The 17631-nt window shown below is 44.8% G+C and overlaps 1 protein-coding gene across 1 annotated transcript in view; it reads left to right on the top strand.

The window, feature by feature from the left end:
• The window catches only part of GATAD2B (GATA zinc finger domain containing 2B), a 54491-nt gene that overhangs the window by 19274 nt on the left and 17586 nt on the right, over positions 1-17631 (top strand). Inside the window, exons 3-6 of the mRNA XM_026658063.2 lie at positions 6150-6479; positions 14469-14598; positions 14886-15017; positions 15377-15508. Of these exons, the coding sequence (XP_026513848.1) occupies positions 6150-6479; positions 14469-14598; positions 14886-15017; positions 15377-15508 (724 nt within the window). The remainder of the gene's footprint in view (positions 1-6149; positions 6480-14468; positions 14599-14885; positions 15018-15376; positions 15509-17631) is intronic.

The following is a 17631-nucleotide window of genomic DNA, read 5'->3' as shown; positions in this document are numbered from 1 at the left end:
TGTTTAAAAGGTTTTTACACTTCAGAAAGTGCAATCCTAGAATAGGTGGATCTTGGTTGTTGGTAAATACAACAACATTATTCTGTGTCGCGCTCATAGAATCACTGTGGAAAATGGAGATACTTCAGGTGCAGACAACGATTATTGCATCCCTTCCCGAAAAAAGAAAAGAGGAGGAAAAAAAAAAAAGAGGCTACCATGGAAAAGTACTAGAACTGAGTGAAAATCTGTCAGTGTGAATGATGGGCTTGTTGCCCTTCTGCAGTCCAGGACAAGACCATTGTGTCTTCAGGAGGCCTAAATCTCCTTTATGCACTCTGGTATTGTTTTATTTTTCTGCTTGCCAGCAAATCTTATAGCTGCATTTGTCTTAGTGCCAGGTCATGCGACATGAAAGATCTTTGTGCATGAAGCAGTGCAAGGCTTTTGAGTACCAAGATATAATTCAGTGAAATTGCATTAGATTGCTTATCACTTAAGGTGGCATCTATTTTCCTAGGGTGGTTGTTTTTTTTTTTTTTTACACAGTGGCGCTTCTTGTTTATATATCAAACTGGAGCACATTTAATATGCAAGGTAATGGCCTTCTGTTCAGAAAGAAAATCTGCAACATGCCTTTCCTCCTGGGTGGGACGTACTGTACCCAGTGAGGTTTGGTATGGAACTTCAGACATCCTAAAGCAAATAGTGATACTTAGTGTGAAGCAAGTTAGGAGGAAATTTTGTTCATACCCATTGTATCCTGTGCCAGCCTTTGCCAAGTATATAGCCCTCTTGTTCAGCCGTACCCTCCTCTTTTCAACTCCAAGAGCATTAAAACTAGGAAAGTTGTGCTGAAGTCCTCTCGTGCAGACTTAACTGCGGCTGTGCATTCTCCAAGCAGCTGGAGCTGTGCTGGTACTCTGGGTGTGATGAGTTTGTGTGTCTGCATGTGGTATCATGTGACTCACCTAGACTTAAAGAATTATTTTCTTTCTCTGAAGTGACCCCAAGTTAAATCAGGGATCTGCATTTGACCCCTCTCCCGAAGCACTTTCTTTGCTTGTCTGTGCTTGCCTTTCTGTATTTGGTTACCGTATACGTTAATGCTCCGGCAGCGAAGCCCAATTATAGACTAGGAAGACTTCTAGCTGGTGTTCACTTTAGTAAGAGAACCTGTTCGAGGTCAGAGCTGCCTTAGCAGGCTGGCTGGACTTTTTATATTGCAGTGCAGATTTCCACGTGTTTTCCTTGCTGTGTAAAGTGGTTGTACTGTTTTAACAGAACACTACTGCTATGGCATAGCTGATACCTCTGCAGTCGTATCACAGCATTGTCTTGATGCTCTAGGCTAGTTCGGCTTGTATTGGGGTTCTACTTTAAAGACATGTAATTATGAGGGATGTATAAAGGAGTCAAAACAACTTATTCCTGGCAGAAATTTAGCTTTCAAGACTTCAGCCCATGAGTGACTTACTTTAAAACCAAACATAGAAACAGTCCTACCTCTTTTCCCCCTTTAAGGTGGAGTTCATGTATATGAGCTTGATGCATATTGGCCATGTTTCAGGGCTCATAGAGTACAAAAACTAGTCTGATTTTTAAAAAGGGAAAACGGGGAAGAGATTAGTCTTTTCTATGGCTTAAAAACAGCTCTGTTAGATGTCAAAGTCTAGGTTGGCAATCCAACTAGTTGCATCAGGTGACACAAAGTGGGTGGCATATATCAGGATGCAATCATTTTAGGACACTACTTGACCAGATGTTCTATAGTTTGCAGTTGGTTTCTCCAATCACAAATAGTATTGTCTCAGTCCCCATTTACGGAGGAGCTAGGTGCATCTGCCCTGTGGTACACAGATGTAGTTCAAAGTGGACCGTAGTTTCCATGGGACTGAGAAGCCGCAGGATTCTTTAGTTGGGTCCTTAATGAGGGGTTTGTTTGGGACATTGGTGACCTTTCATCTTGATGACTGGGGAAGAACCCTGAGTCTTCGAACTCTTGCACTGCAAAGGAACAAGATTTTCTAGATTTCAGTCAGAATCTTGATGTTATTTAGGGCTTCATGTATTGGAAGATCGTTGTTCCCTCAAATCCGATGGGACTCAAAGGATTCTCATGTTGCAGCAGATTTGGCGTGTGTGGATGTGTGAGTACAGAAAGCCACAGTTGTGGTGGTTTTACTGTGCCTGTAATGATCCGCGTGGTGGTGGGAAGTCCAGAAGTGACGTGTGGGAGCTGTGTGACCAGGCAGGTGAGCAGTATTCTGTGGTAGAGTAGACAAGGCCAGTGAAGATTTCTATAGAGTTTTTGCATCAGCTTCCGGGTTGTTTCTGTTGGTAGAGATTAGTTAACATTTAGTCTGGCATTCCTACCCAGCTGCCTTGGTTCTGCAATATAGATTGCATTTAAATCATTGGGATCATAACTGGCAAATGCCAAGGAACTTCAAATCGCAGGTTCTTTGGTCCCAAACATGTGCAGTTAGGTACAGAGAAGTATAAATTCAGGGACACAGCTTCCACTGACTCTTACTGTTGTGCTTGTGACATTTTGCTAAACCCCTTGATAGTTTGTACTTAGCTGGGCTTATTCTGTTGTGTTGTCCTACATGCTGCTACTCAATTATTCATGTAGAAAGGCCATTGAAATAAACTGCCAGCATCTTCGTTGTGCCATCATGACTTTTTGACTTAGACACAGGAGATATTTTGAGGATGCATGAAAATTTTAATATATTTTGTTAGTTCAAGAGGATTCTCCTCCATAACTTGTATTTCTTCCAAACCACTTTTTGAATGGTGAAGATCCTGTTAGAAGAACTGACCTTTCTCTGAGTGACCATAGGAGACTGACCTCCTTTCAAATGGGAGTTTTGTTGTCTTGTGTAGTGAGCTTTTTGTCAGGTCTAAGGGATAACCCATTACAGCTAATTTCATGTTCCGTTCCCGTTTGCACCAGGGTATATGGCTGATTTTTAAATCATGATTAAAATCAGGGGTTTAAATCACTTTGATTTGAATCAAACAGGAAACTTTGATTTAAATTGTGTTGGTTTTTTTTAATGGGTACATTTTAGTTCTTTTCCTGAAGAAAGGTTGGTTCTCATTAGCTGGTAACCATTAAAACATGTTGTTTGCAGCTAAGTACAGCCTTTACATTAACTTTGGTGCTACTTTTTGCTAACACGAGGATACAGTATATCTAAATACATTTACTTAAGCAATTATATAGCTTAACTTACATTATTCAGATTCTAACATAAAAATATAAAAATTAAGAAATTGGTGAATGATGCATTTCTTAAATGCACAAAACAGTATTTTATTTGTTAGTAAATAAAACTACCTTAAGTGTTGCATACTTGAACTTTTTGATAAACTTTTTTCTTATCAAAACATGCTGCATTTAAAACTAACTGCTTCATTTAAAAAAAGGAAGTATTATCTGTAATTAATGATTGTTTCTGGTAACCATGTCCTTCAAGATTATGGAACTAGTCGATCTCAGCTTCTCACACCTAGTTTCTATTCATAAGTTGAAAGAGAAAAACAAACTTTTTTCAACTTCCATTTGTTTTCTTCACTTTGAATGAACTGGTCATTGAACTGAACTAGGGGAATAAACAAACGGAGGCTATGGCTACACTACAGAGCGTACAGTGGTGCATCGACGATGCTCTAAGCGGACAGGAGAGAGCTCTCCCATTGACTTCATTATTCCAGCCCCACAAATAGCAGTTGCTATGTTGGTGGGAGAAGCTGTCCTGCCGACATAATGCTCTACACACCAGAGCTAAGGTCGGTGTAATTTGCGTCGATCCGGGGAGTGGCTTATTCACCCCCCTGAATGACGTAACTTATACCGACATACGCTGTGGCGTGTACATAGCAGAAGAAAATCATTCTCTCTGCACCTGGAGAAGAAGCTACTGCTGCCAGAAGCTGGTTTAGCACTTCAGAAAACCGTGGTTCCAGGTGCTTAGCCACTGGCTTCCATCAGAGCAGTGGGTTGAATTTCTTTTGAAACTTTGCAGCTTTCATGTATTGCTTAATATCTTTGTGTTTTAATTTAAATGATTTTAATAGATTATAGCAAGTTTAAGCCTTAATACAGGTTGTCCTTTTTAAACTTTAAATAGGTTATGTTTTGAAAAGTAAACCTGTAATTTAAAATTTTAATACATTGATTTAAATAATTATCTGCTCTGATTTGCACTGCGTGGGGTTTTGCACCTCGAGTGCATGGCAGTGTCTGGAGCAGAAAAAAGTGAAGGGAATGGTCTTGTATTGTATTAACCTTTTTTGGTAAGATGCAGCGTTGTCACTGTAAGTGCATCACATTCTTTACAGACTAACAGGGTAACTTAACTGAAAGCAGCTGACTGCAGAAAAATGACACTTTACAGAAGACTTTATTCTTTAAAGAAAAAAAGCTTTGCTCCCCGTCGCTGACCTGATGACTTGAAATACTTTTTTTGCTTGGTTTGAGAGTCTTTTTTCAAAGGGCTGGTCCACACTAACCCCCCACTTCGAACTAAGATACGCAACTTCAGCTACGTTATTCACGTAGCTGAAGTCGAACTATCTTAGTTCGAACTTACCGCGGGTCCACACGCGGCAGGCAGGCTCCCCTGTCGACTCCACGTACTCCTCTCTCGGAGCAGGAGTACCAGCGTTGACGGCGAGCACTTCCGGGATCGATTCATCGCATCTAGACAAGACGCGATAAATCGATCCCAGAAGATGGATTGCTTACCGCCGGACCCGGAGGTAAGTATAGATGTACCCAAAGACTAAAGGCCCCACCCTCATCCAGCACAACCCCTTCCCATGGTGCTCCAGTGCAAACACCTGACATCCTGCTGTTCTCCACCCTACCCCTGGGCAACAAGAACAGCCTTCAGCGACCCCAGTACATTACGAGGGAGAGTGGTGGAACTCCATGACCTGCATGGAGGGGCCAAGAGGTACAACCTCCCTGCTGGCCCAGACCCCTCTCCCAGTTGGCTTCTGAAGGGAAAACACAAGAGAGAGACCCTTAGTTTAGCTATAGAATGGGATGGAACATGAACCCTATTAAAACTCTTGTATGCACAAATGAAAATAGTCAAACTTCTGAAAGTAACTGTGCTTATAATCCACCCTTGGGCCTCCATGCTCCGAGCTAGTCTTTCGTGGGCTTGGCACAAGGCTGCTCTTCTGTCTCTCTACCATGACCTATTGATTGTGGGAGCATAGCAGGATGCACCTCAATCCTCCCCCTCATGACCTGTGCGCAGACTCCCACATGGGTTGAAACCATTTGACACCTCTGTAAACAGGTGTAAACAAACATAGCCCATAGATAGTATGCACCTGCTCCAGGGACTTGCTGGGCTTTGGGAGAGGTGTAGCAGTCTGGAGGTAGACCATGCAATATTGGCAGGGGGTGCGCTGTGCACCCTGGACCAGGCACCCTGGGTGCATGCCATTCCAGGTTGCCACGGGGCAGTTCTCAAGTGTAGACAAGCGTTCTGGCTTCTTTGTTACCAAACGTACTATTTTTGCAAAGAAAACAGGAGGCTTCTTAGGAAAGCCAAGCCCAAATATCTCTTGGAGGAAGTGGTTGAACCTCCCCTGTAATCTGTCTGAATGGTTTTCATGTATTATCCTGCTGGTTCAGACCTCAGCCTTGTCCCCTTGCAGCTCCATTCCCTGTTCTTGGGCCTCATTGTGCTGGAGCTCTCCCCTACCCTCTGTATTCTGTTGGGTGCATTCTAGCCCATAGCACTTAGGGAAAATCCAGTCATGGAAGACACCAGGTTGCGTGAGGCTGGGAACAAAAGCACCCTAAGCTGCGTCTATGGGTTAATTTGCTCAGCTGAGCAGGAGGCCGTCCGTCTGTGTGCCATGTCAGTGGGACACCAGTGCCCAGTAGAGTGGCTGGGCCCAATGGTTGGCACTAGAGTTCAGGGGAGGAAGGACACAGTAAGGCAAGGGGAAGAATGCTAGCGATTGCACCAGAGCTTGGGTGTTCCCAAGTTATCGGCCTGGAAAGAGAGCCTCTGTGGTCCGAGCTTAACAGTCTCCTAACTCCACACATGAGACTCTTAATTGGCTGCATTTGCTGCTTTTTCTCCCTGTTGCCCTGATACTGACCCTGCTTTTATGCCAATCTCTCTCCATAGGATGGACAGAATGACTGAAGATGCACTGCGCCTGAACCTCTTAAAACGGAGCTTGGACCAAGCAGACGACCGGGAGGATGTCCTGGCAAAGAGGTTGAAAATGGAAGGGCACGAGGCCATGGAGCGCCTGAAGATGCTGGCACTGCTGAAGAGGAAGGATCTTTCTGGCCTCGAGGTGCCCCACGAGCTCCCAGTGAAGCAGGACGGTGTTAAAGTCTATGAAGAGAAGCTGAATGGGAGCCTGCGGCCCCATGCAGATGGCAGGACTGCAGGGCGGCCGGGCAAGGAGAACATTAATGATGAGCCGGTGGACATGAGCGCAAGGAGAAGGTAGGCCACTGAACAACTGGACTTTGTGTCAGTTACATCTCAGCACAGACTCTAGCTGTTCAGCCAGATATGAAGTCCACAGTCATGGGAACTAGAGCAGCATTTAGTGGGGCTGCCTGCGGATCTTCCATGGCATCTGAATGTCTGCTTGTGAAATCTCTCTGGCAGGCTCAGCTAGGAGGAACAGTTGCTGTGCTTCCCAGCAGACGTTCTCTGGGAACATGAACCGTGTTCTCCCACTGTCCAGAAGCCTACCCGTTATTTTTGCTGTCCAAACCACCCCCCTTCAACACGCAAGTGGATTTTGTTCCCTTACCGATAAATTTGTGTATCGTATATAAACTACAGCAGTAACATGGTGGCTGGGCAGACGCCTGTCTGTGCATTTAACAAAACAATCCCACCCCATTTAGTCTTTTATTAGCTCCTACAAAAGTGACAACTAAAATCCTCTATTTAGCTGAAGGTGAAGTATGGTATAAGTGCACAGATAATCTATCTTGACCCTAACCTTGGAGAAACTGGTGACTCCAGGAGTAAGAAGGTAATTGTTTTCTTAGCAGAGTCTAAGGGCTTGTCTACACTACAGCGCGGGGTCGATCTAAGATGCACAACTTCAGCTACGTGAATAGCGTAGCTGAAGTCGACTGACTTAGATCTATTTACCGCGGTGTCTTCACTGCGGTAAGTTGACAGCTGATGCTCTTCCGTCGACTCCGCTTGCACTTCTCGTTCTGGTGGAGTACCAGAGTCGACGGGATAAATCGACCCCCACTGGATTGATTGATTGCCCGCGGATCTGGCGGGTAGTGTAGACAAGCCCTTAGACCGCATGTGAAAAGGCTATCAGTGGTTGGTGAGTTCCGTCCATTTCCAGGAGGAGGGTTTGGTACCCCTTGCAGCATGTACTCACCTCCTGTGCACATGGGCAGTGCCTGCCTACTTGGTTTGCTGCAGCTGGGCTCCAGTTGTCAAATTCTCTTCAGGCATCCCCTGAGGGTGGGCTGGTGGTGAATATTAAGGAAGTTTGAGATAGCATAGCCACATGTGCGAGAACTTGTGAACTAGAAGAGGCAGTAGCACCATACAGCAAGAAACTGAATAGGAGATTGTTATTTTAAAGAGTACAGTGCTCTGACCTTGGGGAGGGGGGGGAGGGGTTGAAGTTTTAACACTCTCTTTAAGTGGGCTATCAGGTTCTTTGTTTTTTCTGACACTTAGCTGTGAACTCATTTTGGTCCTTGTGCAGATTGCTGCTTGCTGGTCTAACAAATCCACTGCTAGGTGCAGATGTCATGTAGTTTAAAAATAAAATAAATTGGTATGGTATACAGGAGGGGCTTGGTTTGCATCCAGAAACCGGTTGTTAGTGACTTGGAATGAAACTTCTTTGAAAGAGGCAGTGCTCCTAAAAGCCAAATTCTTTCCACTTCAAGAACTGCAACCTGTTATGCTAGCAGCTTGCTCCATGTCCTTATGGGCTAGCCAGATTTGAATCTCCTGGTTGGCAGAATAGTTCTTTGCTCATGAACTAACAGAGCGGCTTCTTTAATGGAACTGTTTTGCATATAACAGCAGGCAGGAAAAATACCTCCTAATGGTTCTTTTAACAATAAAGACGTCTCATTTGGTGATGGGATGCTTTCTGGCCAGCGCTTTGTTCTTCCCATTCCGAGTTAAAAGCAACTGGATTGTGATTCAGCAAAACGCTGTCTGTCTTAGTTACTGTTTTCAAAGTATTTTTGTGTTTTGTGAGTTTTTTGGCTGAAGAGTAATCTCTGGATTTAAGGAGGACTCCTTGGTTCTTCGAAATAGCTGGTGTGCAGGGGTGGGAGGTTTTACATGTATTCCGGGTCCCCTCCTTGCTGATGTGGGTGATGCTAGTGTATTGTGTTCTACACAAATTAATGCTTTTAGACACTCGCTTATGTGTCAAATTCTGACTTGCAATGAGTTATGGGTGGTGAGTAGGCCTGAGACACCAATAGCAGGAGGGAGAAAGTCTCTTTCTAATGTACACTTGCCTGGATTATTTCAGTTTGGCTAGCAATAACCCATCATGTGTTTTCCATCTAGTAAGTTGCCTCTGCTGTTGATTTTGTTTCCTTTATCACAAAGAAAGGCAATTGAGCACAAGCGGAAACATTGTATCCATCAGTGTAGAGTCTTGGTAATCATTATTAGGGATGTAAATATCGTTTTAATAGTTTACGGTTCTCTTTTTAAATTGTATTGTTTAACTGGTTAAAGGGAGAAGGGCCCCAGGTACCTAGTTTGTCCTGATGCGGCCTCCGCAGACACTCCATGCCACCCCAACAGCAGCTTCCCTTCACTGACCAGCGGGCTGTCCACCTCCGCAGCCAAACCCCTTCCACTGGCACAAGGGGAGGCTGCGGATTACGTTTACCTCTTAACGGGGCCCGCAGTCCCTACCCGCCCCCATGGCCTAAACACGCTCCCCCTGCGAAGCCTCCAGAGCCAGCCAGGACTGGGATCCGCTGGCCCAGGGCAGGAGACCCACGCACGGGGTTAACTGTTAGGGTGGCTTAACGGTAAGACTAATACTTACTGGTTAACAGTTTAATATTTTACATCCTTCATTGTTACAGAAATATTTTCATGTACAAGAAACACTTTAATGGAGCCAGAGGTCTCCCTTTGTTTAAACTCTTACGTGGAGGTTCTGCTTCAGGAGTGTCGTCGCAATCCCACTAATTCTTTGGAGAATTGTCTGATCTAAGGCGTGAGCCTTGCAGACCCTGGGCTTGGCCTGATCTGTGGCACAAGCAAGTTCCACAGCCCCTCTGAGCTGTGAAGTCGCCATTAGTTAGTCAGGTCACTCAAGATTCGTATTGTTTATCATTTGGGGGAGAGACCGCATGGCCAAATGGACAGGGAGCCAGGAATGGGGAGTTCTCATCCCAGCTCTGTGACTGATTTGCCCTGCAACCGTGGGCAACTCGTTTCATTTGTGACACATGGATAACATTTAGCCACCTTACCATGGTGATGAGATTAGTGTTAAAGCTCAATATAGATGCACAGTATACCGGGAATAATAGCAGCTCTGTATGATGCATTATCATGGGCTATTAACTTGTGTATTCCTCATGCAAGGGTCAGTGGGTCAGTCTGTGGCAGAGTGGAGGCCTGGCATGGTTAGGGGATTGTTCTCTCCTTCGGAGTCCCCGTTTTGATTTTTCAGTTGTCACTGTCGGGAGGGGAGAGGAAGTTGAATTTGAGATTAGTTGGCCAAGTGCTAGAATTGCACTAAACCAGACATAACTACACAATGTGTAGAGATGGCATTGTCTCTTTAAGAAGTTTCTACCAATGATGTGTGTTCCCAGAAGAGGTTGGAGTGGAAGATGATAACCACAAAGAGAGACGCTGGCTTCAAAAGTAAACACTGATGAATCAAACAGAACCAGCCCTAAAGAAGAGGGGAGAAAATATTCCAAAAATTTCAAGCATAATTTAGGAAAAACAGACTCTGTAATAATAGAAGTATGTCTGCTATTCCGTTTCCCTGTCCTGTTGGAAAGACCAAAGTCTGGCTTGCGAAGGCCTGCTTCATCCACCTCCACCTCTGCCTGTCTCTTGCGTGCCCAAGTGGCTTTGTTATAATTCTGCTCTTGCCTTGACAAAAGTAAATAACAGTCCTGACATATTTACCAATTCTGGCTTTGACATTGATTTTTGTCAATGGAATGTAAATAAAATGCACCAGCCACATCTGAACATTTGTCCAAAATAATTGCAAGAAATTATATCAGTCATCTGAATTTAGGAAAATCTCAAAGGAGCCAAAATATGGTGCTTTTTAATCAGTTGGAGTGTGCCTGTGTGGAAAGTGGAGGCCAAAGATATGAGGAATTTAAACCCTCCTGGAGCAAGCAAAGCAACTATAGTTACCAAGAAAAGACTACAGGAATGATGAGGAAAGCAGCAATCCGTTGTGACAAACGGATGTTTTGAGCAGTCTTTTTAACAGAGGTTCATTCTGCACATGAACACAGACCACCTGAGATGTCTGAGGGCTAGTCTATGTATGAACTCTCACGGAAATAACAAAAGGTGTGAATTAAAATCTGTGTATAATGGTGCAAAGTCTGCGTGGGGATATTTGTTACTGACTTAAGCCCCTTCATTCCAAAATAAGAGCATTCTCACAGACTTGCATCAAAATACTTTAAATTGGTTTTAGGTAACTAGTTTAGGTAAAGTGGTGCAACTCTGTGTGTAGATCAGCCCTGATGGTCAAGAGCCAGGAACAGGCCATATTGGAAAGTGAGAACTAGCTTAGATATTAGCTATTGGTACTTAATAATAAAGAGAGTCGAGATGCCTCTTATTTTTAGCCTCCGACATTCCATATATGCAAAAAAGCCTCCCAATCACAAGTAGATCAGCTAAGGGCTTATTTACATTAAATTTACACCCTACCTTAATCCAAATGAACTTTGTGTGTGGACGTTCTCATTCCAGAATGAGTGTGCCTTGTTCTGCTTTAGTTTAATCCGTTTTCACTGTGTGTGTGTGTGTGTGTATGTATGTATGTATGTATGTATGTATGTATGTGTATACAAAAGCGGGAGAAACACCAAGAGAAGGAAGCACCAGACAGCACCAGAAACACGGGGAGCCTGGTGCTGAGAGAGAGAGCTTTTGGGCCAGATGCTGGCTGAAAGGCATGGAGATAGTTGCTTTGCTCACATCTCCCATTTCAAAGTAGGTTATGCTTAAATGGAACAAGGCACTCTTGTACCAGAATAAAAGCATCCACGCTTGGCGATAAGAACGGCCATACTGGGTCAGACCAAAGGTCCATCTAGCCCAGTATCCTGTCTTCCGACAGCGGCCAATGCCAGGTGTTTCAATAGCTCTGTGTGGAGGCAAGCCCTAATTCCCAGTTTCCCAGTAATGTGGCAATAGGTATGTTTGGAAGCTGGTGGCACTTTACAGCAGAGTTCCACTACACAAACAGAGAGGGGTTACCCATAACTCCTGCATCAGAGACTACTTCAGATGTGTCAAGAAGCAACTACCCCAGTTGGCTAAATGTGAAACCCTGGGTATAGAGTCATCTGCCTTGAACAGATCGCAGCCACGGTATGCCTCTAGGATGTCCTGGGCCCGATTCGCTGATTGTGCTAATAAGACAGACGGTAAGCCAAACTAATACGGCGAGTTGAAATTGTCAGTTGAGTCGTCAGAAACAAGGAATCCTAGCTCCAAGGTGCACCCCAGAGATCCCACCAATAGAGGAGTCACAAATAGGCCAGCTGCAGTAGACCTGAGGGTACTGCTCAAAACATAAGGCACAGCAGATTGCTGAAACAAGCCAGACCAGATCTCTGTGCAGTGTGTACACAATATGCAAGATTTTGAACATCGAAAGACTCATTATTAACTAAGGGATGTGATTGAGCGCATAGTAACATGGAGCCAAATCATCACCAATGCATCCTGCCTCTTGTTCTGTGAAGCCTTCAAGCTGCAGTGACCCCAGAGTCCTGTGTCTGCCTGTGGTACCAGTTTGTACTGTAATTACTCAAGCTGGTAATACTTGGCCTTGATTTCCTGCTTACTGTCTTCCACCCCCCATGCAAGGTAGGAGTTTCCCCTCTGTTCCAGATGGGGAAACTGAGGCAAAGAGATCTCTTCATAAGGCCATAAAAAGAGTGCTGGGATTCTGATCAAGAGCTCCAGGATTCTGGTCCTGTGATTAAGTCACATTGTCTCGTTATACTGGGATAGGGATTTTGTTCTTTTAAGCATCCTATATGTTGTACGGTGTCGTATTCATATGAGGCTGTAAGCATGTAATGACCCACAAAGAGGGTATTGATTGCCATAATGATTTTAGAGTCCTTAAGATCTTGCGTAGTAATGTCCCAGTGCTTGCAGTGTCAGCAAATTGCTTATATGGCTCTGTTTTTGATTTTTAGGGAGCAGGCTATTGGAGTGTTTCTCTAGATGTACTGCCATCCATGAGCTGTCAATCAAAACTTTAGTTTGTAATTTAACACACTAGATTTCTGATCAGTAGGACGGCAGTGAATGCAAGAGCCCATCTCCATAGTACTCGGCAATTGGCTTTTATCTCGGTCACCGCTAGTGATGAGCTTGTCTTTTGGTAACCGATCACACTGACACACAGCCTGAACTGGCTAATACGTGCCAAGATGTAGCAAATGCTAGCCTCCTTCCTTAGGTTGGCAGGAATTGCAAAGTTGTGCAGAAGTGAGACCAGAACGCAACTCTTGCAGTATCTCTGCAATGGCTCAAAGGGAAAGCGAGGCTGACCTTAAGTCAGACCATTTCAGTACTTTGGGGATAAAAGCTTTGAGGGTTATGCCCCAATTCTTTTACACAGGTCAGGAGATGATAGCTGTGTTCCCCTCCTTCCACAGAACCCCTTCCATTTCCTGGATGCGTGAATCGCTCTCTTCTGGGGATTGTACCACTTGCCTCTGACAACAATCTCTGGTGCATATTTTTCTTTTCATGCCCTTTCTTCCTCCCTATTGTCTGACACACACCCCTCGTTCCCTCTTGGCCTTTGCCCTTTTGCCATTTTACTCTCCCATGGTTGTACACCAACAGAGATTCTCTCATCTAAGACGAGTACCACATCTTACGATCCCCTGACTGGACATTGTGCTTGTCCTGTGTGGGGATAAAAATCCAGTAGTGTGGAAGATGCATAACAAATGGTGATAAACAAAGCTTTCCCAGTCTCGCTGGTGGCCAGAAGGTGATGGCAGCAGGGAGCTGCGGAGGCCAAAACCATCATCTGACAGCGGAGCCTGTGCAAACAGCAGCGGCCAGTTGTGCAGAGCTCGTGCAGTCAGAGGTTGAGATTGCCCTGTTCTAATGCTGTCAAGGTGCCTCCTAGCTGCATGGAGTTGCCAGTGACACCTGGGAATCTGAGGCTGAATCAGTGTTCTGATCTGACTCTTCTAAAGCATTTGTGTCTTTTAATCTGTGTGTAACGGCCCCTCTGAGCCTAATGTCCTGTCTGAAATCAAAGGCTACAGAGCAGTCAGACCTAGGAATTAATTTTGGTTTAACCTAATGCTGTTTTCTGGGTTTCACCAGCCAAGTTTCAGATAAACTAATCTGCATCCCCACCTCAGTCATAGCAGTGGATTCAAACTAAAGTCCTGAGAGTTGTCCGTCTGCCACTCAGGGCTAGAGGACCTTACCCCAAGCGTGCTTTCACTAGTTCGCCTCCCCAAGCTCCATTACATTAAATTGGTGACACTGAAGGGGTTTTACTGTAACCACCTTATTCCAAATGATGTCACAATGAATGTAACTCTGCTCGGTTACCACTGGATTATAGCATTGATTTCCTAGCGACAGGCTCTTCCTTTCTGTTATTGGGTCTATTGACTGGGCGGAATATTTCTGTGTCGCTTTTCCCTTATGGCCTTTTTTAAACAGATGTGTATGAATATAGGTTTGGGGTATTTACATGTGTCTTAAATTTTGAGCACTTTCCTCTTTATCATCTCAAGCATCACGTGAGTAGCAGTGACTTTTTCAATATGTCTGCATAACAGGCAAAGATGTCTGGAGTTACGCTTGCCTATGCCCCCCTTAATTTGTATCCAGGGCCTCAGCACCTAATCGCTTGTCATTTCCCTGTTTGGTTAATAGTTAGCTCCTTATTAACAACATGTACAAGTCTGTCTCAGACATGGGCTTGTGTGTTAACCTTGTCCCTAGAGAAACCTGCTAGTGAAGAAAGCATTTGGAGTGAATCCTTTTATCTTCAGTGTGAATGTTTGTGAGCAGAAAGCAGTCTTTTCCTTTTTGAAGCCAACAGTTTATGCCGCTTCACGTGTGCGGCTATAAGGAGAAGTGTAAAACTCGAATGGTTCTGTCTGGCGTGCGGGGGTTATACTGGTCACGGATTTCTAAATGTCTCTATGTTTGGAACAACATTGCAGTTCAACTATCTCATTTCCCTCTGTGCAGTGACCAGGACAGGGGTCGACTGACCCCCTCACCAGATATAATTGTCCTTTCCGATAATGAGGCATCAAGTCCACGTTCCAGCTCTCGCATGGAAGAAAGACTTAAGGCAGCCAATCTTGAAATGTTTAAGGTAAGGTGTATCCAATCTGCTCCCTGAGAAACTGGAGTCTGGTGCAGTAAAGAGCCCTACCCCTGGGAAAGGGGGCACAAGCTCTTGGAGGGTTGGGAGCTGCAGGGGAATAGTGGGCAGTACAATGACGTTGATAATGCTCCAGCTCACCCCAAGAATCCTCCTTAGTTCAGATTTAGTACAGCACAAAATGACTGTTTGAGGGCCAGGTTGGTTAACTCCCGCTAACGATCTCTTGCTACCAAAGAGTAACCACGTAAGTCCTGAGTGATTCTCTGTCTGTGCAGGGGAAAGGCATAGAGGAGCGACAGCAGCTTATCAAACAACTCCGGGATGAGCTGCGACTGGAAGAGGCCAGGCTGGTGTTGCTGAAGAAGCTGAGGCAAAGTCAACTGCAAAAGGAGAATGTTGTACAGAAGGTGAAGTTCTGGGAGATGGGTGGGTGCATGGAATTGTGTGTTCAGCCAGGCTTGTGAGAGCCCATTCGGTGGTACATCTTAAGGCCAAATAGGTCTCTTGGGACGATACTTGCGTTAGAATTAGCCCCTTATTTCACACTGGCTTCCCTGTAGGTGCCTGTTCCAGAGCCTAGGCAATATCTGTTTCTTGTGAGGAAACCAGCTCATTGTCCTTGAGACCAGCAAAAGATAAATCTAGGTAGCACTTAAGTGTTAGCATCTGATTGATCATACCCCGGCTTGGTCCAGGATCAGTCCATTTGTGCATTTCCTCTCATAAGTGCTCCACTGTGATGCCAATGTTTCCTCTCTCAATCTAGACTCCAGTTGTGCAGAATGCTGCATCGATTGTTCAGCCATCTCCTGCCCATGTGGGACAGCAGGGACTGTCCAAGCTTCCCTCCAGGCCTGGAGCCCAGGGGGTTGAGCCTCAGAATTTAAGAACATTACAGGTAAGCATCATGGAGACAACACTCTGTCAGTGACAGCCGAGACTTTCTCTGTGCCGTATTAAAATCGGGTTCACCACAATTCTTCCTCAAAAAGCCAAAACGTTCTTCTTTGCAAATAATTTCTAACCGTATTGCAGATGAGACGGCTTTTCCAATAAATAAATGTTGGCACTTCTGAGCCCCGTGAATAGAACTATCTTTGTTCTTTGTGTGTGGTCACAAAATGTAGATGCAGTGACCACTGTCAGACCAGATAGACACTGCCATCTAGTCTATCTTGCCTTCTGTAGGGGACAGGTTCTTGAAAGAGGCTCTGGAAGATAATTTTTCTGTTCTGCATAATTAAGATTTCTAGTGTACCCTGTGTCCCTGGCAGATTTTCCCCTCTCTAGTGTTGCAGTGCATGCTATGAATGGGTTATTCTGGCCGTTATCCTTCCGTTTCAAAGCTGGATGCTTTTCAGTAAAGTGGCATGTGGTTTAATAGCACAAATTGTTTTGGGGTCCTGTGGGATGAAAGGGCTAGCACAGTGCAAGGTGTGGATGATGATGATGGTAGGCTGTGTTTGGTCACTGCTTGGTATCACCTACTGAGCGGTAAGGGTCTCAGATATGAGTTGCAGGGTTGCTGGCATATAGACTACTGAAAGAAATCCACCAGCGTGTGTTTAGCAGCAAGGATGGCTACTCTCAGTGGAACTAGGTCCTGAGACAATGCAGTGCCCCTGGGGAAAGGGGGTGAAGGAAAACACAAACAAAACGTCAAGCTGGAATAGCTGTTTCCCAAAGAAGGTAAATCTAGACAGAGCTGGATGCTGTTGAACAAAGATACCTTCATGTATGTTTACTGGAAAAATGCTAATCCTAGATGTCACACAGTGTTTAATGTTATGGAGATAAACGAAAAGCCAACAGTATGAGCTCACTAGAACAAGGACTCTGAGTGTGCGTGTGCGGAGCAGGATGTTTACACTGACAAGCGATATGGATTTTTTTCTTGGCATTTCACCCGGCTCTGCTGTAGGGCCCAGTGCTCTCCTGCCATCTTGAAGAACTCCCACCAGAAATGTGTGTCTCTTCACTAGCAGATAACTTCCTCTGCTTTGGCTGCCATGTGCACTCTCCGGCACAGATTACACAGCCACTCCTTTTTTTGTGAAGCAGAGCAATATGTAGTGATGGACACAGCTTAAAATCCTAGACAGGCTCCTGGTAGCCAGATCAAAGCATCTGCTACAAAACATGCCTCCAACAGAGTTCTACAATAACTATAAAATCTAAAAACGCTTGCAGATCAGCCTCCTGAATTACCCCTTGCCTCCCTCCCATGTCTGCTGTGGGCTGGTGTTCCCTTCCCTGGGGGAATCTGCACAACATTCAGTTGAGTTGACTCTTTCCAATCCATCTACAGTAGAATCTTGCTAGTTTGCCCTGACTGACACAGCCCATAAAGGATTCTCAGACTGAGTAAGTGACTGTGTGCAGTGGAAAAGCAAAGCTAGTACATTACAATGTGCCTCATCTATTTATTGGACAAGCATGGTTTTCACTTACACTGAACTGCATTTACAATATAGTCCATAGTATAGAGGGAAGTCTCAGGAATGCAACCTCACAGCAATGCTCCATCAAATCATGGCTGTGAGGTGGTGCAATAGTCCACGTTATGTGTCACGGGGTGCATGGATTAGAGGTTCAGCTGTTTTACTGCCTGTAGCTTTCTCGCCTGCTATCGCTGAGGTTTCAGTCTAAATCTCACTGATCAGTTTCTCCTCCTGTTAGCCATCCCCTTGTGTTTATGGCATTTGTTTCCCTGCTATGGTAACGATTCTGGGGTCAAGCCTATTGTGACTTCACAGCAGGATCAGGCTGGTAAAGGAAATGGGCTTTAAGGAAAGAGGAAGCACACTGTTTGCACATTTTGTGGAGGTTTTCTTATTTGTGAAATGAGAAACTTGTGGAACAGTAGCCTTGCTAGGGATGAGGCACTCCGATTTTTAAATCTACCTTTTTTTTTTTTTTTTAAATGAGAAATCATCCCTTTAATACACACCCATCCTCCTGTCTGAACATTGCCATGGCTCCCAGAAATGTAGAGAACTCGCCTGGGAAGCTAGTTGCTGA

This window comes from Terrapene carolina, unplaced genomic scaffold (assembly GCF_002925995.2).
Source record: "Terrapene carolina triunguis isolate 2854851 unplaced genomic scaffold, T_m_triunguis-2.0 Scaffold397, whole genome shotgun sequence".
NCBI lineage: Eukaryota > Metazoa > Chordata > Testudines > Emydidae > Terrapene > Terrapene triunguis.
The sequence above is the reverse complement of the archived record's forward strand: the minus strand, read 5'-3'. Positions and strand labels throughout refer to the sequence as shown.